Genomic DNA, 27,265 nt, shown 5'->3' on the forward strand with positions numbered 1-27,265 from the left:
GAGTGCCTCAGGTTTCTATTCCTTGCCATCTTTCCACTATACATAAATGGCTTTCTCTCAGTGACCATTATCTATTTCATATTTCTTGCTGATAATACATTTTCATTCCACATACTCATTCCATACCCTGCACAAACATCTCCAGCTTAAAGATCTATAGCGAGTGCCTTAAATGGACCACATCATTCTTCATTGAGGTGAGGATAAGCTCATGAGTCATGAGGATAACAAGTTCTCTCTTTTCACCAGTTGATATTTTTCTCTCATATTCTGGCACGAACACATCACATTTGCATTTTTTTTATCCTCTAAAAAATGAGGCATCATTTCCATTCAAGGTGCCTAGCTACAAACTACAAATCTGCTCAACCTTAAAATACTATTTACATGTTGGGGTGGTGCACCAAAAAGTCTTCCAGAAAAATTCATGCTATCCAGAGAAGCGAGAGAGAGTTGCCTAATAATAATCTCTCTCTCTCTCTCTCTCTGCCGGCTCACTTCATCCACTGTCTCTCACTTGCTTTCTTTCCATCACTCTCTAGCCTTACTTGAATTTGTTAAAACACAAGCAGTAGCAGTGCCAAACATTCATTTTCAGTCACTCATTTGCAGATCCATTGACTCTTCTTCTTTTTTTGTTATATTTGCTTCTGTTCTCTGCAACAGCCTTTCTCATGAAATGGTCCCAAAAATTACAACTTTTAGGTGCTTCTTTCCTTACCCTTGTATTAACATGGCACTAATGTTAAGATGCTTCTATAGAAGTTGACACCAGCCATATGACAGTCCTGAGCCTGGATAAACATGGGGGGGGGGAAAGCAATGGTGAACTATCCTGTAAAAAATCTCACCAGGAACACTTTGTGATCAATACCTACAAAGTCATCTAGGGGTCAAAAATGACTGAAAGGAAAAACCACCACCAATGTTAGTTTGCTATATTATTTTAATATATCAATCCCTGTAGTATGTGTGGGGCTGATGATATATAATAAAATATTTGGACTATTTTCATACTAAGTTAAGTTAAACAAAATCATCTATAGTATACATGCTGAATACACATGCATTCAATTGTGATAATGAATAGTATCACTATACAAGAATATTGTTATGAAATACCATTTTTGTTTTTTTTGTTTTTTTTTCAGTGATTTCCTTACTTGCATATTATACACATAAGAAAATTAATGAGTTAAGATGACCAAGAAATTTTAAGAAAATTTACTTTACTATGAGTAGTTCACTTACAAAAAAAAAATTGTCGACAGGGTGTTGGAAGAATGCATATAACCTCATCAAAATTTTCATTTCTTAATCAAATTAACTTTAAAATATTAATTAAATTTGACTGAAAAAGCTTTTTGTGTAGTTTTCAAATTTCTGTTTTTCAGGCTCCTTCATGTTAGCATTAGTGCTGTGCTAATTGTATTAATAGCACATTAATGTTAATTTGCTATAGTAATTATTTCAAAATTCTTTCTATATACTCTCACTCATGGTAAATAGATCATTAACTTATATGATTTCTGTGCAGGCCATATTTTTACAACTACTGACAGCTGTTGGAGCACTGAGTGGGACAGTATGTAGTCTGTTGGCTGAAGGAATTGGAGATGCTGCTACTTCTTGGGTATTGCCTTTTACAGCTGGTGGGTTCATTTATATAGCAACTGTATCAGTGATTCCTGAACTTCTAGAAGATACTAAATTTTGGCAGTCAGTGAAAGAAGTCATAGCCCTTATTATTGGAGTGTTCATGATGGTGTTAATAGCCGAATATGAATAATTTGGAGAATATTGTCTAAAAACTTTCTTTGAAGTGTACAACGTTTATAATTATTTTTATAAATTTTACTTTTGTTATGATGAGCATAATAATGTAACTGTATAGTGATTGAGAAATTAAGCTAGAATTTGGTTTTCATTTTCTGTTAATGGAGCTAGGACATGGGTAAAAACTGTGCACTAAATGTGAGTGATAATCTGGTCACCAAGAAAAGCATTTACATTAATAAACACACACTGTCTTTAAAAGTTCTTTATGTACTCATAAGCCAATTAACTATGCATTTCAGTACTGAATGCATAAGTTTATAGAAAAAAAAAATATAATTGGTAATTGTTAAGAAGTTTGCATTAAATGTAATTGAATTTTTAAAATCTTATATCTTATGAGCTATTTAGAATAAATACAGAAATTTTAATTTTGCTTACCTAGAAAAGACATTCTCAAAAGGAATAAGATGACTGGAACAGTGTACTGAGTCACATGAGCCTAATTTTTTCTGTGACTACCTACTTTTCTGCTTTTATTTTTGTTTCATTCTAAGATGCCATTCTATCATAGTAATAACTTGTCTCTGTTCCAATGTGAGGAGAGGAATTGCATAATCCACTGTATGATTAATTAGCGTACACTGTCACTTATTTACTCATTTCCGAGTTTTGCCTTTAAGCTCTTTGAAATCATGTAGATGTGTTTTCACCAAACTTAAAATTCAGGTTTTTGGTTATATTTCTTAATTGTTAAATTTCATTATGAGAACTTTGGATTTCATGTAAGTAGTTGATTAACTATGATAAAGATGAGGAGGATGGGGGAAGGAGCTAATGAATTCAAAATCAATTTGCATTTATCTTACTGAGCTTTTAAAGATTCAGATTTAATGTAAGAAACAGTTAATTATAGTTCCAGTTGGTATGTATAATTCAAGCTATCACTTAAATATTTTGGAAAGAATAACTTAAATCTATTCTCAGTGATACAAAGGACTGTGCTGGATGGAAACAAGTTAACAATTGGCTGAATGTTAGTAAGGTAATAATTATAAGTCAAAGCCTCAGTAGAACAGGTGCTGTTCTACTGAGGCTTTAACTTCATTGAAAAAAGGATTTAGATTCTATATCTTTTGGCATTTCTCAGTGTTGTCAGAATTTTGAAGAAGTACAGAGTTGCCATCATGTTTGTACCTTGCAACAAAATTCATGTGTTTTTACTCACTGCCAAGGATCTTCTTTCTTTACCTAGTATGTCTTAAATAATTTGTGACTTCACCTCTTTTTGGCTAATCTGAATGTTCTATCAAGAAAATAGAATAGTGACTAAAAAATAAAGCTGAAAAATAGTGAATACAGAAAATATCCATTATGCAAAATTGCATCTCTGGTCTTGCTTAGCATGTTGGTGCTGAACATAGGTCCTTTGGAAAGACACTAAACTCATTTCTGGAAGTTATTTCAATGTTTAGAATTTTGAAGCCCTATTATCACCTAAATTTTGAAATATTTATACATGTCATAGGTGTATGAAATTCTGATCTTAAGCAGTTGTACTTATTTTATTATGAGTTGTCATGCTTAATCTATGAATTATGCCACTTGAAAGGATTCCAGTGTTAAGCATATCATCTTTCATGTTATGCAACTTTCTTTTAATATTCAGCTTATATGTTCTTACCCAGTTCAGACTACTATGGATTTATTTCTTCAAATATATATATATAAAATAAAAAAATGTGAAACACATCACACTGGATGGATTAAGGCTTATGTATTTCTTATATTCCATCTTCATTTTATTTCATTTAAAAACTATATGGGTTTTGCTGACATGAATTTTTGGTTTTGTCACTAATATATATTTTGGATTATAAATGTCTTTCACAGTTTAATATTAGTACCATGCAGGAGATACAGATAATACGACATAAAACATAAATGACTAGAAATCCCGAATGACATAAAACATAATATCAGAAAATTATATTTGAACACAGGTTAGTCATTTATAAAATGTGTCATATATTTACTGGAATGGTTTTTATTTTTTTTATTGTAAAAGTATCGTTGCATTTTTCTTATTCCTTTTATATATTTAACTAATTTTAATTAATAATGCTAATTTTACCATTTTGTTTTGTTACCAGTGATTTGTTGTGCTGAATTTTCAAAAGATTCATGAGAATCAATGAGAAGTGTTCTTTTGTTGATTAAAGAATGTAGTAGGAATTGGTATGCTCTTACTTTATAAAACTTTTTTTTTTCCTTGTTAACATTAAATATAGTAGCTATTTATTTATCTTTGTCAGGAATTTTTTTATTTTATTTTCTAGAAACAATTTCTGCTTGCATTTGTCTAAGTACATTTACATTTCTGGTTCTTGTATTGTTAGAATAATATTTTGTCTTTATAAAGTGCTCAGAAGTCATTTCAACTTCCCAGTTAAAATAGAAAATGAGAATAAAAATTCAATATAATAAGTTACTGGGTATCTGTTTTTTAAAAAAAATGAAAGAGTAATGCTTCAATTATGCAATGATTCTGGGAGAGTAGTTTGCCAGTTAGGTAACTGAAGGTACAATTATATTGTGTTGTACCAGATGTCCATTGATACACTAACCTATTTAAGGATCAGATAATTGAGAGATCACCGTATTATGTGAATAGGTTTAAAGATGTTTCTTAAATCAAACTAATTTAAAAATGACAACCTTTTTGCTACAAGTATAAAAACAAAATTCTGTTGCAGCAGTGTGACTAAACAGTAGGAATGCTATTCTCTACTACCCTTAGTTACATCTGCCCAGTCATACATATTTTTCTGAAAATATTTTGGTTTTTTGGTATACAGAACAATACATACTTGAAATGAATTGTAAGCTAGTATGTTATGTTATTACTGAAAGAATGGATTTAGATTTTAATTGAATTTGTGCCATAGAATGGTAATTTTCATATGAACAAAACTTTTATTCTAAAGTAAAATGGCAGAAAATAGGGCATATTTTATTTTGAATAAATAACAAATGCCATATTTGCTTAAGAATACTATTTAGTGCTGATAGAACCACTGATATATATATATTTGCACATTAACTGGTACTATCAGAATTATTTCTTTCCCATTCTTCAGGTGAAGAACAAATTGTGTTAATTTTATTTTACACTGTTGAACAAGAATTTTGTATATTTTTGTATAATCTGAGCAGTGTTTTTGGTATTGAAACTAAGTTCTTTAGTTTTTGTAAGTGTATGCATGTGTAATTTTTTGCCTATATTTTTAAAATGTGTTTTGATTTCAGTAAAGTAAACAAAATTAATTGTGATGATTATTTGTGTATAGAAAACACATTTGGTAACATATTAAAAGTTGAAAATTTTATTTTGATAAAAATGGTTTTTGATTATGATGATTTTCAGTTGAAGCATTAATATCAAGCACATTTATCTTGACCACATCATTGTTTATCTACTGGGTATCTTTATAGAATTAATCCCCTTCCTTTTCCTGTACAGACAACCAAAAAGCTCAGGATAAACATGAAAAGATGATTATATGCTAACTTGGGTTTATAACTTAATTTTTCAAGAAATAACAACATATACTTAAAACATTAATTATGAAAAGGCTAATCAATACTTTCCATATTGCTGCTCTTGTGATTTGCTCTTCTGTGGGAACAAATTGCCACAACTCACATTGTCCTGGTCTCACTAACGAAGCTATCCATGTATTAGAAGAACTTGCAGCAATGCTTAATGTTGACCTTAGGACAATCCTTTTCGATGTCTTGAATGCTTCAGCAGAAAAAAATTTCAAAGAATACAATGTCGGCATATCAGAAAATATGAAAGTCTACAAAAGAATTTATCTTACAAGCTTCAGCTACCTCCTAATATAGTAATAAACCTATTATCTTGAATCAGTTGGTGTACTTGCACATGGCCATAACTATGCACTAGAACCTAAAAACGTTCTGGCAGAAGAATATCTTTCTCACCACTGATTTTGTCCATGCCATGAGTAATTCAGGTCATAGATGTTTGAAGTATGAATTCTCTTTTTTTTTTTTTTTTTTTGTTTTGTTTTTTAGATTATATTGTTTCCACTTTTCTAGTCAAAACATTTATTCTGATTTTTATATTTAAAACCTTGGTTCACCAAGTATATCAAAGCTGTCCAAGATGAGAATCAAATTCAACGACTGACTTTTTATTAAAATTTCCATCTACTTTTTTTTTCTTTTAGTAATCCTGAAATAATTGCAACTTCACACCAAAAACTTTATGAAACTGATAAAGGCAGGAAACATAGCATATCATATCTAAGTAGTATTTATGCATTCTGCTCCTTTGCCAAAGCTATTTAACTCTTCTCCACCCATTGCCCTCTTTTGCATCCAGATGGGTCTCTTTTGTAATATTATATACATTTTCCTTCAATCTTGCATTGATGATCTTGATAAATGATTTGTTTCCATTTCAAATAAAATTCAAGAGAACCCCCCCCCCCCCCAGTTTGGTTTTTATGCAAAACAATCTTGTCAAATCCATCTTGTTCCTGGTGGCATTTTTGAGGTTTGTACCTTCAATACCTTGATTATCCTTGTTTTGTCACCGTTCTGTTTTATTCTTTTAATTTTGAAATTACTCCATATTGCTGTTAAAAAAAAAAAAAAAAAAAAAAAAATGGTGACAGTTACCATCCAATTGTTTCAGTAATTTCTCGACTCCTAACATGACACTTTTCACTACTCAGATCACCTAAACCTCAAACATCTAAATTCCGATTCCAAGCCATAGTGGGGTTTAACTTCTAACTTCAATGCTAGCAAAACATCAATTAACAATTAGCTTTTATACTGTAAGTTATAGATGCAAAGAAATTATACTCTTGATTTCATCCTTTATCCAAGTATAAGCAAACAAAGTTTGTGAAGTCACTTCACAACTGGGATACTTGTATATAGACACTGATGACTTCACATCACTTGTCTTACAAAAAACTTTCAACATCTCTAAGAGGTGGATACCTTTGATTGTGTATGGAAATATGACTTCTGCATTACTTGAACCTTGGTATCACTTCTGGGTCTGGCTCCAACTGATAAGACCTCAATAAAGGTAGAAATCAGTCTGGCTAATGGTTCTTCCCATAATGCATAGCATTATATATGTCCATAAAGATATGTGCATTGTATTATGGGATACTAAGGCAAATATATACAAGCAGCCCAGTCATAAAGTGACTTTATGTGCAGACTTGTTTGCTTACACTTGGATAGAGGATGAAACCAAGACTGTAATTTCTTCATCATCATCATCAAATTCCTGCCATGTACCCTCAAGGGGTGTACAGGATATGACAGTACTACATGAAAAAATTACATCATTACTAACTTCCTATCTACAATTTTCCTCCAAATCAGTCTGTTACTTGTCAAGACTCCAACATTATCAGATCTTATATTTCTATCGTCTAAGGCACTTTGTACCGTATCAATCCACCTATATCTTGGTCTTCCTCTGGGTCGTTTTCCTGCCAACCTGGCAGAGAACACTCATTTTGCTAATATTTCCTCTCCCATTCTATTTAAGTGACCATACCACCTGAGATTAGCTCTGCTAACGCATTCCTGGATGCTGACAATGTCAAGTTCTTTCCTAATATCCTCATTTTTAATATGATATTGCCATTGATGCCATCTGTTCACGCCTCTAATCTTTCTCAGGACTCTCATATCTGCGGTCTCTAGTCTTTGGTCAAGTGTTTTACTTCCGACCCAGCTCTCAGATCCATAAGTTAAAACTGGTTTGAAAACTGTCTTGTATACAGCTAATTTAGTGTTCCGACTAATTTCTTTCTTATTCCATATGAATTTATTCAGTTGACTTCCCACCATACCAGCTTTGCTGATTCTGTTGTCTATTTCTATATTTAATTTACCATCTTCAGTAAAAATCGTGCCTAAGTAGCTGAAATGTTTTACTTGTTCCACAGGTTCTCCATTCACAACACAGTGACATTTTCAATGATTCTGCCTATTTTCATTGTCTTTGTCTTTTTATTGCTGACCTTCATACCATATCTATTACAACAGCTATTCAATTTAGTCAGAGAATCTTGCAGACTTGTAGCGGATTTATTTAGAAGTATAACATCATCCACATAAAGCAAAGAGCTGACATTAACATCTCCAATTTTGATATCAGGTTTAATACCACATTCCTTCATAATGTGATCCATATAGGTAATGAATAACAGAGGGGATAATGTACATCCTTGTCTCACACCAGATTTAACATTAAACCATCTTCCTGTACTTCCTTCAATTCTAACTGCTGACTTACAACTCAAATAAAGACTAAGTATTGCTTGATATAATGCCCCATTGACACCATATAACTGTAGCGTATTGAATAGCTTCTCTCTTGGCACCTTGTCATATGCCTTTTCCAAATCGACAAAACTTAAATACAGATCTTTGTTGTATTCCCATGCTTTCTCGACTATTTGTCGTAAAGTGAAGATCTGATCCTGAGCCTCTATTTGGCCTGAATCCAGCTTGTTCTTCACCAAGCTTTTCTTCCACAATTCTTCTCAACCGTTTCTCAAGTATACTTGCATAGATCTTGCCAGGAACACTCAGTAGGGAAATACCTCTGTAATTCTCACATTCAGTTTTATTTCCCTTTTTATATATGGGTACTATGAGAGCTCTCCTCCAATCATCGGGAATTTGTCCCTCTGTCCAGGCTTTCTGAACTATGCAGTGCAGCCACTGTAAGACTTTTATACCACCATACTTCAGCATTTCTGGTCGAATATCATCTACTCCTGCTGCCTTTCCACATTTCAAGCCTTTGATGGCTTTTTCTACTTCAAGTATGGATATGTATTCCTGACTGCATGCCTGGTCAGTGTTTTTTATCACTGTGCTGTCATCACTGCTTGTTTCATTTAGCAGTTTTTAAAAGTAATTACTCCATACTTCAAGGATATCTTTTTCTCCTGTTTTCATGTCACCTTTATCATCTCTAACTCCTTTTACAGCACTCTTTCCTCCATTCCTAAGCTTCTTCAACAACCTCCAGAATATTTTGCCACCTTCTTGATATTTATTTTCTATATTCTTGCCAAAGTCCTCCCATGACTTTTGTTTAGCTAGTTTTACACACTGTTTAGCTTTCTTACATTTGTCTCTGTATTCTGTAAGAGTGAAAGCTGACTTATTTGCCAGGAACTTTTGATATGCTTTCTTCTTTTCCTTCACTGCCTCTTTAACTTCCTGTGTCCACCAGGGAGTTCTGATTTTTTTTTATCCTTGCACACAACCTCACCACATGCCTCTCTGGCAGAATCAATCAATGTTTTCTTCAGAGTTTGCCACTGGATCTCCAAGGTTTGATTCCTGTTCTCAAAGTCTTTCATTTTCTTTTCAATAATCTTTCTGTATTTTAGTCTATAGTTCACATCTGAGAGCTACTCAACTTTTATTCGCTTTAAAACTTTCTTACATGTTATTCTTTTCAGTATGAAATTCAATTTTATCCTGCTCAAGACTAAATAGTGATCACTTCCAATTTCAAATCCTCTGTACACTCTGGTGTCCTGCACCAGGGAGAAAACATCACTATCAACAATAACATAGTCAATGAGACTTTTCTTATTCCTAGCCTCTTCTCTCCATGTGAATTTGTGCACATTTTTATGTTGGAACATGGTGTTAGTAATAACCAGTCCATGTCCTGAGCAGAAATCCAACAGATATTTGCCATTATTATTAGCTTTGCTCTTTTCTCCAAATTTTCCCAAAATATTTTTGTATGTCTCACAATCATTTCCTAATCTGCTATTTAGATCCCCAACAAGGACCAACTTTTCCTTTTTCATTGTGTTAGTTGCTTTTTCTAAAGCCTCAAAAAATTCCTCCACTTCTACCTTAATAGAGCCTTCTGTGGGACCATGTAATATCTTGGCATCTTTAATTTATAGTATAACCAACTGAAAAAAAAAAAACTCTTCTTTTATTCTGCCTGGAAATATTAACTACTTTGCCAGATTGTCAACATGATTCTGTCATTGACAATCAGGGTATCTTGCTTATGATATCATAAGCAAGATACCCTGATTGTCAATGACAATCAGGGTATCTTGCCTTGATTGTCATTGTGAACAGATGCCATGAAAAAACTAAAATGGCTTATCTTGGGCTATAAAGATTAAGTGATGTTCTGCTTTCCCTGAATTTTACAATGGTGTTTCCACTTGTAATTGTATATGGATATTTTGCTATTCTTCCTTTGGTGGTATGTTGTTTAAAATTACAGCTGAAGCTGCTCTATTAGGCTAGTGTATGTCTATTGTGTTTGAGTTTTTTTTTGTGTGTACACACATCTGGCATGGGGGGGGGGGTTTGATGAAGAAAAGCTTTTACTTCTCCTGCATAAGACTTGTCAACTTGACTTCAGTTGAAAAGTCCTTATGAAGTCATTCTTATTCTAGATGAGGTTTGAACCAATGACTTTGCATTTTTAATTCTGCATATCAGTGGTCTTTAATTTACAGTAAATTTTTTGCTGATGACAATTCTAACTCCAAAAGCATTTTTCTGGAGATTCTGATAATATTGTTATCCCTTGTTTGGTGATAAGATTAGTTCTGAATTATAGCAAAACTTAATCCTCTCTTATTTCTTGCAAAAACATCTTGACCACTATTTTGATAATACATAAATATTTAGACAAGTCTTTTCTTATTGGGATAACTTCCAATGTTTCTTGGCTTAAACATCACATGCATCTTTCAACAAACTAGGTTTTCACTTTTGTTTCCAGATATGCTTTGATGTTAACTTGGAGGCATCAGTTTGGACTATTAGGATTATTTTCTACAGCAGGGTTTTGGATCAGATAAAGCATGAATAAAAACTTATAAAAATAAAAAATCCTTAGCTCATTCAAGGTACTAAATGTATGTAGGGCCACAACTTTTTGGAGCTAAGAGTCGCATAAAAATATTTTTTTTACGAAATTTACATATCTACTTTCTTTACACAATGTACAAAACCCTGTGGAAGTGATGCATCCGTAAAGCAGGTCACCCGAGGAAAGCTGTACAGAAACTTGTATTTTTTGCCCCATAAACTTAAGATAATCTACCATACAGCTTGCAAACTATTTCAGGCAATATACTGCATTAGTGTTAAATACTATCACATATCTGCACTGGTCTGACTCTCTTTCTCAGATGCCTTTTTATAATTGCTGGTAATCTTGAGACAGCTATCTCTGATTGGTTACCAATAGAGATTGATCTGCCCACTCAGTCTCCAAAAGAACTGTTCACACACACACACACACACATATATATATATATATATACACACACACACACACATATATATATACACACACACATATATATATATACACACACACACACATATATATATATATATATACACACACACATATATATATATATATACACACACACATATATATATATACACACACACACACACACACACACACACACACACACACATATATACCGGGGAAGGGGGGCATGCCCCCCCCCCCCTCAGTGTTCCAGACTGGTAGGCTGGATCTCCTTGAATTCTGATGACTCAAATTTTTAAGACTCGACACTCAGGGTAACCCCTCAGTTTCAAAACGTTTCAAATGACAAAAAACGTGACATAAAAAAAGACATCTTTTTTTATATATATATATATAGGGTAGATATATCTGTATTCAACTTAAAAATGTTTCAAATGTTTCACCAGCCAATTAAAAGCATTACATGTTTTATCTCATATTTCCTCAAAGTATGTAGATGACACAATAATACCATTTATTACGGTCTTAAGTCAGGCTAAACAATTTTAAACAAAACAAAATTATGGATTTTTGTTTTCATCCATTAAAAAAAAAAACTTAGACATCGATTATTAATAAAAATAAAAAGGTGTGTGAATTTTGCTTTGATTTTTTAAATAAGTTTATAAAAGGCTTATACTTTATTATTTAACAATCTTTATAGTTTAATATAATTTGAGAATTCTGTTTATTTGTTACACAAGGTCAAGTTGTGTATTGTAACAGTAAAAGTTTTAGAATAAAAGCCAAAAGGCTATTTTTCTGGCAACCTTAATAATAATGAAGGGGATACAAATCCTTTGATGTTTATTTGCCACTAAGCGAAACTCTAAGAACTAGGACTAAGATCTATGAGTTTCATACCGAAAACTATCGACAAATCCAAGTGTAAGTAACCACTTGGTAGTACAACACCAAGGCAACTCGTATCAAAGGTGGAGCAAGCTCCCTCACTATCCTTGATATCCTAGTTCTTAGAGTTTTGCTTACTGGCAGATAAACATCAAAGGATTTGTATCCCCTTCATTATGATTAAGGTTGCCAGAAAAATAGCCTTTTGGCTTTTATTCTATGTTACAATATACAGGCACATCTTTATGGCATTTGTATAGTGAAGGTATGCAAGTTTTTTTCACTTAAACCTTGTTATCTGGTGGAACAGGAATAACGACGGGCTTGGATCAGTCAGTCGACCGTGAGATGCTGTGATTGAATCATTCAATCCAATACCCTTGTAGGGTAATGGATGGCAATGCTGTAGTCAATGAAGTTCTAACTGAGGCTTGGCTATTGCTGTTATCCTATTGCCATGATCAGAGCTTTAATAGCTCAATACCACCTTATCCCTACACTGTCCTCTACAGATAACGGGGAAGATGAAAAGCATTCTTGCTTCGCCCCTTTAAGTCAGTCCTTATAAGGACTATAAGGACCTTGTTATCTTCCAGGTCTACCTACTCACTGATGAGACTTCAAAAAAGGTTGAAACCGGTCTGGGTAGTGACCTATCCTCATTATGTAATTACAGTATTACATCCCCTCTAGGGGCTGTGTTTTTACATTATGAGAAAATATCTAGGATAGTAAGGGAGCTTGCTCCACCTTTGATACGAGTTGCCTTGGTGTTGTACTACCAAGTGGTTACTTACACTTGGATTTGCCGATAGTTTTCGGTATGAAACTCTCAGATCTTACTCCTAGTTCTTAGAGTTTCGCTTACTGGCAGATAAACATCAAAGGATTTGTATCCCCTTCATTAGTAAAAGTTTTATTTGAAATTATTAATATATATATACATTGTAATGGATTAAATCAACTATGCTTTGGTGTGTAAGTGTTATAATAATAATGCTCTTAATTAACCAAAGTTAACATTTCTAATGAGCAATGTGTTGGTGGTCTCACACTGAGCAGTGAAAACTGTTTACCACTTGTAAGTATTCACCAACATCCCACATCTGGGTTGAGATTAGATCCCACAGCCTAGTGCTTAGAGAATGGCAAGAAAATGAGGTTATTTCATATTCACAGCCGAAGTAACTCAGGCTATAGGCAAGTGTATTACGACTGTTATGTGTGGATTCTTATGACAGGTGTGTGCTTTGTGGGTTGATAACCCTGAGTTTCTGGAAGCAAAACCCTGCCATCTTTGTATAAGACCGGCTACCTCACCATTAGATAAAGTCCTAATAAAAGTTCTTCGCATCCTAAATGGGATTCAAACCGAGATCTTTTAAGCCAAATGGCATCTTTGAAACCAATGGAGCTTTAAAAGCTGGAATTGTATGGAGATCACATTTGTTGATCACTGGAAGAGATCTATTATCCTTCTCAAATGTGCTTACAGAATAGTTACTAAAATGTTCCTTAAATATTATTTAAAAAAAAAAAGATAAGACTCATGTCCCCAACCATTATTAATCCAAACCATCTGCAATGCATAGTGAAATCAAAGGATGTGTGAGCCCAAGCATGTTTGTTCTCTCTGAGATAGCATCAATTTTTAAACAAATTTCATCCTCTTGCATAAATGGAAAAAAAAAAAAAAAAAAGTAATTAGGTTTTGGCTATTGGAAATGAGAATAGCTGGTCAACACAGAATCATCAGTGATATTTTTGGATAAATAACTTTCATTCAAAGGCATCTAATTGAATAGTAATAGTTAAGTAATAAAACAATATACTACTATAAACTAAGTTTATCCATGTTGACCAAGATGGTATGAAATTCTTAAGTATCCTGATTATATTCTCGTGAAATTTTAACTTGATTCTCATGTTAAAAAAAATCTCCAAACGAAGTTTTTTCTTCCTCTTTTTACCGGTATATGTTATGGTTAAAGTGATAAATCCAGTTATTAATAATTACTGGTTAAAGTGAATAATTCCTAGAGGAGTCTGGTAAATGTAATAAAAACATGTTTATAGGCTTTATATGTAGATTTTCATTCTCAATAGAAATTATAACAGCTTAGGTTAGGTTAAGTTAGTTTGTAATGAAAAAAAGTAAGTGAATAATTCCTAGAGGAGTCTGGTAAATATATTAATAGTACTTCTTTTGCACTCAATGAAATCAGAAATCATTATAAACTAACTAACCTAACCTTTATTGATTAGATTAGTTTATAATAAAAAAAAAGTAAGGAAAGTACTTCTTTTGCACTCAGTGAAATCATAACCTAAACTAACCTGGACGTCGCATGTCGAACCAGAGTGTAGTCATAGTTTGTCATGTGCATATTAATGGGGATGAAAGATAAATGTTGTTGTGGGATGAGCTAGATGATTGCAGGCAGATAACAAATAAAAGTTGTGGGCAGAGGAATGGGGATAATAGATAAGTCGGAGGGGAACTGATCAATGTGTTTCTCCATGGATGAGGAAAGAGGTACAGCAACGACGTTTATCTATTATCCCCATTCATCTGCCCACAAGAACTTTTATTTGTTATCTGCCCGCAATCATTAAGCTCGGCCCACAACAACGTTTGTTTTTCATCCCCATTAATCTGCCCACGACAAACTATGACTACACTCTGGTTCTACATGCCACATCCAGGTTAGTTTATAATGATTTCCAACCGATAAAGGTCAGGTTAATTTATGATTTTTGATTTCATTGAGTGCAAAAGAAGTACTTTCCTTACTTTTTTCATTATAAACTAACCTAACCTGTTATAATTTCTATTGAGAATGAAAACTTGTATACAAAACCTATAAACATGTTTTTATTACATTTACCAGACTCCTCTAGGAATTATTCACTTTAACCGGTAATTATTAATAATAACCGGATTTATCACAAAAAACTAAATAAAATTATACAAACAAAATTTAATATTTTAATTTAATTGGACGATACCTGACATTGCGTAGATGCAGCTAAACGATCATAATCTGGATCGTACGAACTTAAAAGAAATTTGTAAACACGGTTCCAGATGTTGATCACTTAGCTGCGATCTATGCTTTGTCTTAATAGCATTCATACATGAGAATGTCGATTCGCACAAATAAGTTGATCCAAAAAATGCGTTAAAATAAGCGGCGATTCTCCAAATATTTGGATATTTACTTTTGTGGATCATCTTCCAAAAAGTATTATTTGAAGCAATTGATTTGAGGTGGATATCGCATTTCATATTTATAATTTCTTCTTCCAAATCTACTCTATTTGTGTCGAGAAATTCATTCAATTTTGAAGTATGTAACTAATTCACTACGCTCACTCTCGCATTCTTTTAGCAAAGCCCGAAATTGACGACGCAGCAAGCTATTTGATCTTATTGAATTAACAATTTTGAAAGCAACATTCATAACATGATTGAATTTCAGTACTTCTGAACGCAAGGCCTGCTGATGGATGATGCATTGATAGCCCTCAAAACTTGGTATATATTCATCGTTTTTACAAAGAGTGACGAAACCGATTTTATTACCTACCATTGCAGGTGCTCCGTCCGTAGTTATTGACACTAACTTATGAATTGGAAAACTTGTACGTACAATGTAAATAAATCATAGATATCTTGACCTCTCGTTCATCCTTGAATTGGAATAATGGTTAATAATTCTTCTGTGGCCGACGTATCCTCAAAAAACATTCGAATAAAAATACATAATTGTGCAGTACCAGCGTAATCAGTAGATTCGTCAAAATGTGACAAAAGATTGCACTTGTTTATGTTTTCATGCAGAATCTCTTCAAGGTTCCGGCTGGTTTCTTCTGCTCTATGCATGATTGTGTTTCGTGATAATGATATATTGTTAATAGCAGTTATTATTTCTGATTTATTCTTAAAATTTTGAAATAATATTTTACCAGCTTTGATGAAGGCTTCCTTCCATAATTCTCCATCTTGAAACGGCTTATTACGTTTACTTAAAGTTTCAGCAACTTTGAATGACGCAATTGTAGCAGCCTTTGCACCTGTATTGTACTTGACGAAAATATTTTGTGCTGTCAGTAGTGTCTTCATTTGATGTACCTTTACTTTTCTTAAGGCGGTGCCCTGTGGATAATCTTCGTAGTTTTTATGAACAGTTCGATAGTGTCTTTCAACGTTTGCTTTTTTCGGTAAAGCCACATTCGCGTTGCAAATTATACATAAGCATTTGTCTTTCATCATAATGTTCTGCATTATGCTGCATTCTAATTGATGCATTCTATTTGCTGTAACAAGGTTTTGCTCAGATTCTACGACTTCCACATTGATTCCGGTTATTTTATTTGCCAAAATGAACTCTACAAAAGAGAACGACCCTACTTCAATTCGAAGCTTTATTTTTCTTCAGCAAAGGCGATCTCGAACATTTACAGAATACTTTCCCCCCGCTCTATGCAACACAAACCATCATTTGGGGTACGCTACATTTTGTTACCATCATGCTGATCACAATGTTTCTATTTTTTTAATCGATTGTTAATCTTAATTCGTAATATTATTCATACTAGTAAATAATGTATTAAATCTCCACAAGAAATGAACGACTTTCTAGCAAAATAACGTTGGATGCCCATTCTAAATACACAGGATGATCGGTTAACGAACCTAATCCTTTCAAAGACGAGGTTCGCTACCCGAATTGTTCGTTAACCGATCATCGATTTACCATAGATTTTTATGGGAATTTGATTAATTCGTTCTGGAGACCCAAAAAAAATAAATAAAAAGTTATATATAATTTCTTACTATGTTTATTTATAATAACAATAATACATACACACACAGTCTTGCATTTTCATCAGTCATGTTTTTTTTTTTTTTTTGCTATTTGTGGGGCTTTAAAGAATCTGTCAAATGTCAATTGCTTTTCTCTCTTCAGGATTTTTCGGAAGTGATTAATAGCATTGTTGTAGAGATCCCCAAGCCTATTAACCTCAACCTGGTTTGGTGCCATTCTCAGACTGCTGTTCTGACATCTTCCCACTTCTTCAAAAGATCTTTAATAGCAGATGTCGGCATTGGTCCTCTTTCGTCTTCCTCTTTTTCAGAAGAAAACACATCTCGCTGAGTTTCTTGGTGTTCATTCAAGAGTTCTTGGAGTTCTGTCGTCAGATCATTTTCTTTGAAAAGAACCTGCGTGACCCACGTCCTTTCATTCGATCTCCACATCACTGGCAGTCTTTCTTTAATTATGGAATTTTTGTTGAATGCTCTAGGGTTCTCAGAGTGAAGAAAGGAAAATGAAAAGAGATGTAACTAGTATGACTATCATTCAAGAGAAGGCTCGAGAAATGTTTGAAGAACTGAAGAAACAAACTCCACATTCGTCACAGATAGAATTCAATGCTATCACTGGATGGTCTGCAAAATTTAGAAGGAGATCTGGCATTAAACATGTAATGCACAGTGAGTCTGCTGGTGCAGATAAAGAAGAACTGAGAAGTTCTGTCTCAAATTTCAAGAATTCATTAAAAAAGAAGGATATTGTCCACAACAAATTTTCAATTGTGATGAAACTGATTTATTTTGGAAGTGCATGCCGAATGGTACCTACATCACGAAAGATGAGAAAAATATTCCTGGGCATAAACCCATGAAAGACCGATTGAAGTTACTTTTGGGAGCTAACGCTAGTGGTGGTTTAAGCTTCATTCTTCCCAGTAATTTATTATTATTATTATTAATGAAACTTTAAATTTCATTTTTTCCGTATGTATGTGTATTTATACGGAATTCGCATAACTAAATATAATTATAATACAAAATGTTTCCAATGCTTTTAATTTATTATAACTCAGTGGTTAAAACATAAATACTTTATAATTATTCTTATCTGCATGAAATGAAAATACTTTTCCCAAATCGCCTATGCCTGAGAGGGGTATGTTGGTGTTACTAAAAAATTTAAAAGAGGTACAGGGTACTGGGAAACATTGCCCTATAAAAGGGAGGCGGAGGTGCTGAGATTCCAAAGAGAGTGTAAGTAGAAAGAAAAGAATCGAAAAAAAAAAAAAGTAAGGTAACAAAACACATGGAAACATTCCTCTTTTGACTGGGAAAAGTCCGAAAAATGAAAAATAAAAATAATGAAAACCTTAAATAGGAAAAAACAAAATAAAAATAAAAAGATGCATCATTTTTTATTTTTATAAAAGTGAGTAATTTTGTCATCCTTGCCTTTAGATAGAGCCTCTATGCAATTAGTTTATATGAACCATTTCGAGATCAGGATTCGAATACCGTCTGTTTTGAGAAACCTTTATCAATTACCACATTTCACACAAACAGTGAGTTATCCGGTCTCATGCGGGGGTAGCAGGTAGTAAGTAAATGTTGAGGGTTTTACATGCCCCTGCATTAACTGAAAAGTGGAATAAAATATTAAAAAAAATTAATCTTTTACTTTTATATGAATATCTTAACTATGCGAGCAATGAAATTCTTAGCGGTAGGGTTTGCAAAGAAGTGGAGCATTGCGGGATTAAGTGCATATTAAAGTTTGTTCTAATCTAAACCATCTTTACTAGCTAGGTAATAAAAATAACTGGAACTCCATTGAAATCAATTTATTTATATGTTTTTTTCTAGGCAAACCTTGACAAATTGAAAACACGAGTCAAAAACTATTTCAGTAACTTTAAGTTCATTACGAAGAAACCACCCAAGATACATTCGTAAAAGGAGAATTTCCAAGCCTAACTCATAGCATCACTTTACTGTCACCAACGAACAACAACTTAACCTAGACAAGAACATCTGGAGATCAGCATACGTCGAACAGGCTTCCTTGCTTCTGCGCTTTCATTAGGTCTAAAAAAAATCCAGCGACCAAACACTTAGAAACAACCAAGAAGCTAAACATCGATACACAGTACCTTGGTGTAACGACGAACTAACAGTCCGAAGACAACTCGTTAATGCACTCAGACGACTCTACCAGCGAACTTACAACAACAAAGATTTAAGACAGAGTAAACGACAAAACTTATAAAGCCAAATACAGCAATCAGTCCAAAATCACAAACCGAAAACATAATCATGGAAAAACTTTGGACTGCAAGGAATCTCTGGAATTGTATATGTAAATTAGCACCATGAAAAAAAAAAAAAAAAAAAACACCCATATTATCAATTATTAAAATTACAATTTTTTATACCAAACACCTAGCAGCAAATGTAGCTATTATGATACACAAATTTATTTTTGATGACGACGAATCAGCAGATGAAGAAATCCACCAACCTTACAAAAAAGAAACATAGACACTCCTAACGAGAACGGAATTACGTCTAATGAAATCGAATCAATATTGAGATCAATGGATCCAAGAAAAATCCCTGAACAGGAAGAAATATAACCGGCAACATACCCCTAAGAGCCTTTGTCGAATTCCCTGAATTCAAAAAAAAAAAAAAAACTAAGTTTTTATGGACTAAGGACTCTCAGGTCTTTATGCGAAAAGGACAAAAATACCCGCATTCCTGTAATCTCATGTGATTCCGATCTAACCAGTATCCCAATGTCAAGATCAAGAAAAACAGCTCCGGTGTATTGACGCCAGTTGTGGGTGGTGGTAATATATTCAACTGTTCTGAGGATTTGCTGGGTAGTACTACGGTATTACCGAAAACCAAATTGTTCTTTAGGAAGGATATTTAGTTCATTTACTGAAGCTTGAAGTCGTGAGAGGATGACCTTCTCTGCAACATTACCCAGGTTGGAAATGAGACTGATTGGACGATAATTTTGAGGCAGGTGTGGGTCCGTGCCTGGCTTATGTATAGTTATTACATCAGCCAGTTTCCACGTGATAGGAAAATAGTGAAACCTCAAGATTACATTCATGATTGTGGTCAGGTGTACTACAGCTTTTCGGGGCAGCAGTTTGATCACTTTATTTGTGATGCCATCTGGACCAGGAGCTTTTTTGTTTTTTTAAATGTTTTTGTAATATCATATATTTCAGCAGGTGATGTGGGTGCAATATGGTCAACACCGGTATCAGGGAGTTTTAATGTATGTCTGACCTGTCTGTGAATTTTATACAAGTGATCGAAGACTAAGTTTTCATACGAAGATTTGCAATTCTCCTCCAAATTTTTGCTATGGGTTCTGCATTTTCTACGTCTGTGTGAACAAGGCTCTGGCCAGAAAGTATAGGGGGAAGGAATCTGCCTTTGTTTATGATATTCCTCAGTATTCCCCAAATAGAGTGATCAGTAGGTGAGATAGAAGCTAACTTTTCTTCCCATAATTGATCTCTGTTATCTTTGAGTGCATCCCCCGCTGCACCATTTAGTCTGTTAAGAACTGTTTTGTCTTGTAGTGCGCGAGTGTTGTGAAATAGTTTCCTTGATCTGTTTTTTTCTCTGATCAAGTTCATAATGTCTACGGGCAGATGACCAGGCCTATGGACAGACTTGTAGAAGGTGGTGCCACCATTATAGCGGAGTTATTGTAAATTATGATTATAATTATCTTTTTTTTTTTTTTTTTGGCTAGATGGGCGAAGTAAGAATGCTTTTCATATTCCTCGTTATCTGTAGAGGACGATGTAAGGATAGGGTGTTATTGAGCTATGAGCTGTGATCATGGCAGCAGGGTAACAGCAATAGCCCAACCTCAGTTAAAACTTCATTGGTTACAACGTTACCATCCAACACCCTCCCTGGGTACCCATTTTAGTCGCCTCGTATGACATGAAATGGGCTACAGTGGAGCTATTCTTATCCCGGCCACCACACGGGGAGATTACAATTATTTTTTAATTTTTTTTATTTTGGATAGATGGACTGAGTCCTTGACTCTTTATCCCGTTTTCTGATTGAGAAAATCTATGAATGGAATATTATTATTGAGCTATATAAGCTCTGATCATGGCAGGAGGGTAACATCAATAGCCGAGCCTCAGTTTAAACTTCATTGGCTACTGCAATTCTATCCATTATCCTCCCTGGGTACCCATTTTAGTCACCTCGTACGACATGCATGGATTAATCTGCAGTGGGATTAATAAGTAAAGCCACGTCCAACTCAGCATTGGTTCCATTCAGTGACGGGCTCCCCCACTGCTGAGCAGAACCGCTCATATTCCAGAGAAAAGCATCCACTGACAAGGCCCCTTACGGGCCACGCAGAAGAACGCCCTCCTCAGAGACTCAAAATGCTCTCTCAGGCAAACCCCCCGAAATCTAAGTCCCCTCACTGGGAGCAAAATTCCGGAAGAAACCTGAGAAAACGAAACTCTCAAAACTGCGTCCATTTTAGTCGCCTCTTATGACATGCATGGGTTACAATGACGCTATTCTTAGCCTAGCCACCACGCGGGGAGATCATATTACATTATAATTATATTATATTATATTATAATTATAGTCCTTATAAGGACTGGCTTAAAGGTGCAAAGCAAGAATGCTTTCATCTTCCCCGTTATCTGTAGACGAGCATTTTGAGTGTAGGGATAAGGTGTTATTGGGCTATTAAAGCTCTGATCATGGCAGGAGGGTAATAGTAATAGCCGAGCCTCAGTTAGAACTTCATTGGCTACAGCATTGCCATCCATTACCCTCCAAGGGTATTAATCACCGCATCTCACGGTCGATTTTCTTTCTTCTCCTACTAATCTCATTCGATGTTACACTCCTTATCTTATAAGGACTAGCTTAAAGGGGCGAAGCAAGAATGCTTTTCATCTTCCACATTATCTGTAGAGGACAGTGTAGGGATAAGGTGTTATTGGGCTATTAAAGCTCTGATCATGGCAGGAGGGTAACAGCAATAGCCGAGCCTCAGTTAGAACTTCACTGGCTACAGCATTGCCATCCATTACCCTCCAAGGGTATTAATCACCGATGTTTAAGTAAAGGTGAACTCTAAAAATTCGGACGATCCCTAGACCACTCCATAGTGGCCGAAAGACCGTCCATATCTCAGCGTTGGTTCCACTCAGTGACGGGCTGCCCCACCACCACCGAGCAGAATCGCTCATATTCCGAAGAAAAGCATTTATCGACAAAGCCCCTCACCGGGCCGTGCCGGAAAACACTTTCCCCCAGAGACTCAAATTGCTCCCTCAAGGCAAAAACCTTAAGAGAGCGAACTCAAACTCTCGAATCTCTGCGTCCCAGGGGATACAGCATTGGCTACAGCATTGCCATCCATTACCCTCCAAGGATATTAATCACCGCATCTCACGGTCGATTCACTACCACGCCTCCATGTTACAATTGACAATTGACATTTATGTCTTTAGGGGTGAAGCAAGATGCTTTTCATATTCCCTGCTATCTGCTGTGGTTACAGTGAGGGTAAAATTTATGAGCAGTTTGCTCGCCCTGAATGGGCATGGAGATTATGCATCGCTATGGGATGCTAATATAGCTTTTGGTCTTCTATATTTGAATATGTCCGTTGCCTCGTATGCTGCAGCTTGCTGAACCAAATCGTTGGGGTGTGTGGACGTCTTTAGGAAAAACTTGGATACTAAAGATTGTAGAAAAGAGAAAATATAGGGAATATTTGTATCTCTGTGAAGTTGATTGTTTCTAACATACCACGGGGCGTTCAGAATCATTGTCAAGCACTTGTTCTGCACTCTTTGTATCTTGATAATGTTAGTATTAGAGGTGTGGCTCCAGGCTGGAGAGGCATAGGTGAATGTAGGACGAATCATCATCTGGTATAGTTGCAATTTGATTCTGTTGCTGAGCTTGCTATTTCTATTAATTAGCGGATAGATCTGAGCTATGGCTTTAAATGCTTTTGTGCACGCAGACTTGGTGTGCTGATTGAAAGATAGCTTTTTGTCGAGAATTACATCCAGGTAATTTGTTTCTTTCTGCCAGGGAATTTTAGTATTGAATAGTAACACATCTCCTACAGGAGACATTGGCTTTTTTGAGAAAAGAATGGCTGAGCTTTTCTGGGGGGGGGGGGGGTTGACTTCTAATCTCCACTTAGAGAACCAACCCCTCCATCCTCCATGTTACACATTTGTCATCCTATAATTAATAGTAAATCTATTTAATAAGAAAACAAGTATATTAAATTAATAAGTTATTTTGAGCTTTCTATTAGAATTATGATTATTTTATTGTTACTAATAGAAAGTAATTTAAGATATAAAGATTATTCAAGCAAAAAGTAATTTATTTTTGAGCAATCGGCTAAATTAATAAAAAAAATATCAATTACTTATATTAATATTTACAAAGTAGAAATCATATTTTGAAATAATTACTTAAAATAATAAGAATTCTAATTTTTAACTTATTATATTTTATTGATTTTATTTTATAAATAATAGATGAATATTAGTGACATAATCAAATACAGGAATACCTTGTATAGCGCGGTTTTGAACAACGCGGGTTTTGGTCTAACGCGGTTTTTATTATTACACTTATCATTATTACACTAACATCTGCAACACTGACCGGCGACTCCCGGGCGCCGCAAATGACAGTCGCGAGCAACGTTTATGCAGTAGTTATTCGATTGGCTCTCACGTAGACACATTCGGCATTTTATTATTTACGTTAATATTAATATTTAATATTTTTTTATTATTTAAGTATGAGTGAAAAGAGACAAAACAAAGAAGACACAGTTGGAGTAACAAAAAAAAAAACGCAAGTGGTTGACATTAGAGAAGAAACTTTAAATTATAAAATGTCACGCGAATGGCGCTTCTTTTGCTAAAATAGCACGTGAGAATTCAATGAATGAGTCATCTGTACGAACAATTATTCAGAGCAAAGAAAAGCTTAAACAAAATGGAATGAGCACCGCTTCTTATATGTCAAAAGTGATCACGAAAAATCGATCTTCTACAATGAAAAATATGGAACGCCTTCTAATGATCTGGATTGAAGATTGTAATCAGAAAAATATTCCTTTGAGTCAAATGATATTCCAGGCTAAAGCAACAAGTCTATATGACAAAATAAAGGAAAATGAAAGCGAAAATGAAGGAGGTACAACCAGTGAAACTTTTATAGCAAGTCGCGGGTGATTCTACCGTATAGGACTCCATAATGTAAGAATCCAAGGTGAAAGCGAAAGTGCTGACACTAAAACTGCAGAATTATTTCCCAATGAATTGAAGGAGCCTATTGAGAAGAAAGGTTACACAGATGATCAAATTTTTAACGCTGACGAGACTGGCTTATTCTGGAAAAGAATGCCATCGCGCACATTTCTAGCAGAGAAGGAAAAAACACAAGCTGGGTATAAAGTGTCAAATGACCGATTGACACTTTTACTAGGAGGTAATGCATCAGGTGATTTAAAATTGAAGCCACTGTTAGTGTACACGGAAAACCCAAGAGCTCTTAAGGGCTTTACAAAGAACAATTTACCTGTTCATTGGCGTTCGAATAAAAAAGCGTGGGTGAGTCGTTCAATTTTCGGAGACTAGTTGAAAACTTGTTTTTGCCTTGAAGTTAAAAGCTATTGTAAAAAGAATGCTTTCAAAATTTTGCTTTTATTAGACAATGCGCCAGGCCATCCCACTCTATTGACTGACTTAGATGAAAATGTCAAGATTCATTTTTTTCCTCCAAATACAACATCAATTCTGCAGCCGATGGATCAAAGCGTTATCTCCACTTTCAAGACTTACTATTTAAGACAACTTTTCCTCAAGCTATTAAAGCTGCAGCAGAAGAAGATTCTTGGACTTTGAGTGAATTTTGGAAGAAATTTAACATAAAAGATGCCATTCAAAATATTTATGAATCTTGGCAAGAGGTGACTCAAAGCAACATGAGATCCGCATAGCATAGCATAATATCTTCCTGCATTGTTCAAAGGACTTTGTTGCCTTTACAACACAGAAAGAGGAAATCCCAACAGAAATTGTGCAGATGGGTAAAGATCTTGGTTTTACAAGTTTAGATTGTAACAATGTGAACGAATGTATTGATTCTCATTCAAATGATCTGAATGATGAAACCCTTTTGGAGTTGGAACAATAACGAGCCTATGAAGCAGACGAAGATGACTCCACTGATGTCATGGTTGAAGAATTTTCCTTTTCTGACCTTTCAACTTTTCTGAGAAAAATCGACGAAGCTTTCGACTTTCTCATAAATGCCGACCCGAATTTGGAAAGTAGCATCAAAGTGAGACAAAGTCTCAATAATGCCATCAAATGCTTCAGAGATCTAGTACTTGAAGAGATAAAGAAGACAAGAATGGTTCAACGAACACTAACGACTACTTTAGTAAAAAGTAAATTACTGTATGCTAAAATTGAGGCAATATTTGTTTTGTTTACTACAACTTTTATATCAGTTTAAAAGGATTTTATTTGTTATTTAGTTATTTTATTGGTTAATAAAAATAACATTTTTTTTTTATTTTTAAACATTTTTATTACCCTAAATTTTTATAATAAACAAATTAAATTGAAAACCTTTATAAATAGACCTCGAACAACGCGGTTTTGCATAGCGCGGACGCTTCTTGGAACCAATTAACCGCGCTACACAAGGTATTCCTGTATTTGGCATTAGAAAGATGACGGACGGAAATGGCGTTAAATGTTTTCATACTAATTACAGATGGCGTTTACCTACTGTAATGACCAGATCAAGAAAATTGTTTTTATCAATTTTATCAATAAAAACAATAAAAATAATTTTTTATCAATAAAAACTTTCCTTTTTTATCTAAAATTTTTTTTCTTGTAAAGAAGAAAAAAAATTCTCTTTTTATTTCCAAAAGTAAAAATCGAAAAAAAATCCGATTAAAAAAAAAAAAAACGAATATTTTAGAATGAATAGAAAAGCTAAAATATAACAAAATAGCAAAATGCTCGCACGTTAGACGATCAGATTCCTGTAGAAATATTAAAGAGGAGCATTCGAAATATAAACAAATTACAATCCATATAACCCAATGTAGGATCTTGTATAATTAAATTTGCAAACATATTTATTTCAGTACAATCGAATGGATATTTCTTACACGTTTTTCTTTTTTCAAGTGCCATACACAAATTACTATTGTTTACATACTGAAAACGAGCAATTAATTTTAGCAAATAATTTTTTGCTAAAATTATTGTTAAATACGAGTACAACATCCTCGTCACGCCCCATCGTGAATGCTATAAATTGTCTCGCTCCTCAACATTGAACATCCGAACTCAACAAATACATCGTCAAGAATTGTGTGTTACATACGTCTAGTTAAAAGGAGAAAGATCGCTCAGCCAGCCACGATGCGATGTTCCCTTCCAAAGTTCATTTTAATTTATTATTTTTGAAAATCGCGCAGTGCGATACATATAAATATTATTATTTCATTTTCTTTTATAAATTATAAAATAAAGTGATTAGTAATAATATGTTTTTTATTAAAAATACCTTTATCAAGGATATTTCTAGATTTTTTTTAAAAATACTAATACACCTACTTTTTTATATAATAAAAATATCTAATAACATTATGCGATAAGTGAAACTTCATTCGGAAAAAAAAAAAAAAAAAAAGATGGCGTCTCGCATAGTAGTCTCGCATGACGGTTGTTGTTGTGAAGAATTGTTGTGAAGAATGTTTTTTGATTTTGATTTTGATATCAGTGGTGATTAGTGAGTTTTAGATATTGTGAATCTGCTTTGTTTACAGAATAAAAGGTAAGAATTTAACTTTTGATACAATTTTCTGGCCCTAGCCCGTTCTATACGCCATCATACCTTTCCGAAATATATCTTAATATTTCGTACACAAGAATGGAGAATGTAAACGATATCAAGGACGCCATTCAACAGCTAAACAAAGATATGTCACTTGACATTCTCAAATTCATCCTTAAGAAATTTGATACAGACTACCCTGGCTGCTTGAATCTCTTTACTCAAGTAAATGACACTGAAGATGATGATTTAGACATAGAAGAGGACATTACACCTGTTCTACCTACAAAGTCTCCCCGACAGCTCGATTGTTCTCATGAGGAACAATCTAATAAAAGACGAAGAACATCGGGAGGTGAACTGGAAGATAATGTATCAACTCAACAAAATCAGATCTCCCAAGACAGAAAAGAAAAGGTCCCTCCAGTTATCCTTCGAGACAAAAACAAATGGACCTCAGTCTCAAGATCCCTAGGAGATCATAATATCAATTTTTCCTGGGCAAGAAA

General features: G+C 34.2%; 1 protein-coding gene across 1 annotated transcript in view; it reads left to right on the plus strand.

The window, feature by feature from the left end:
• Catsup (zinc transporter catecholamines up) overlaps nucleotides 1-5,163 on the plus strand; it is a 40,785-nt gene extending 35,622 nt beyond the window's left edge. The window contains exon 3 of the mRNA XM_090397282.1: nucleotides 1,538-5,163. Within this exon, the coding sequence (XP_090253408.1) occupies nucleotides 1,538-1,789 (252 nt within the window). The 3' untranslated portion in view covers nucleotides 1,790-5,163. The remainder of the gene's footprint in view (nucleotides 1-1,537) is intronic.
• The last annotated feature ends 22,102 nt before the right edge of the window (nucleotides 5,164-27,265 follow it).

The sequence above is a fragment of the Typopeltis vanoorti genome, chromosome 8, assembly GCF_054136105.1.
Source record: "Typopeltis vanoorti isolate ZY-2024b chromosome 8, IOZ_Tvanoo_1.0, whole genome shotgun sequence".
NCBI classification, from domain to species: domain Eukaryota; kingdom Metazoa; phylum Arthropoda; class Arachnida; order Uropygi; family Thelyphonidae; genus Typopeltis; species Typopeltis vanoorti.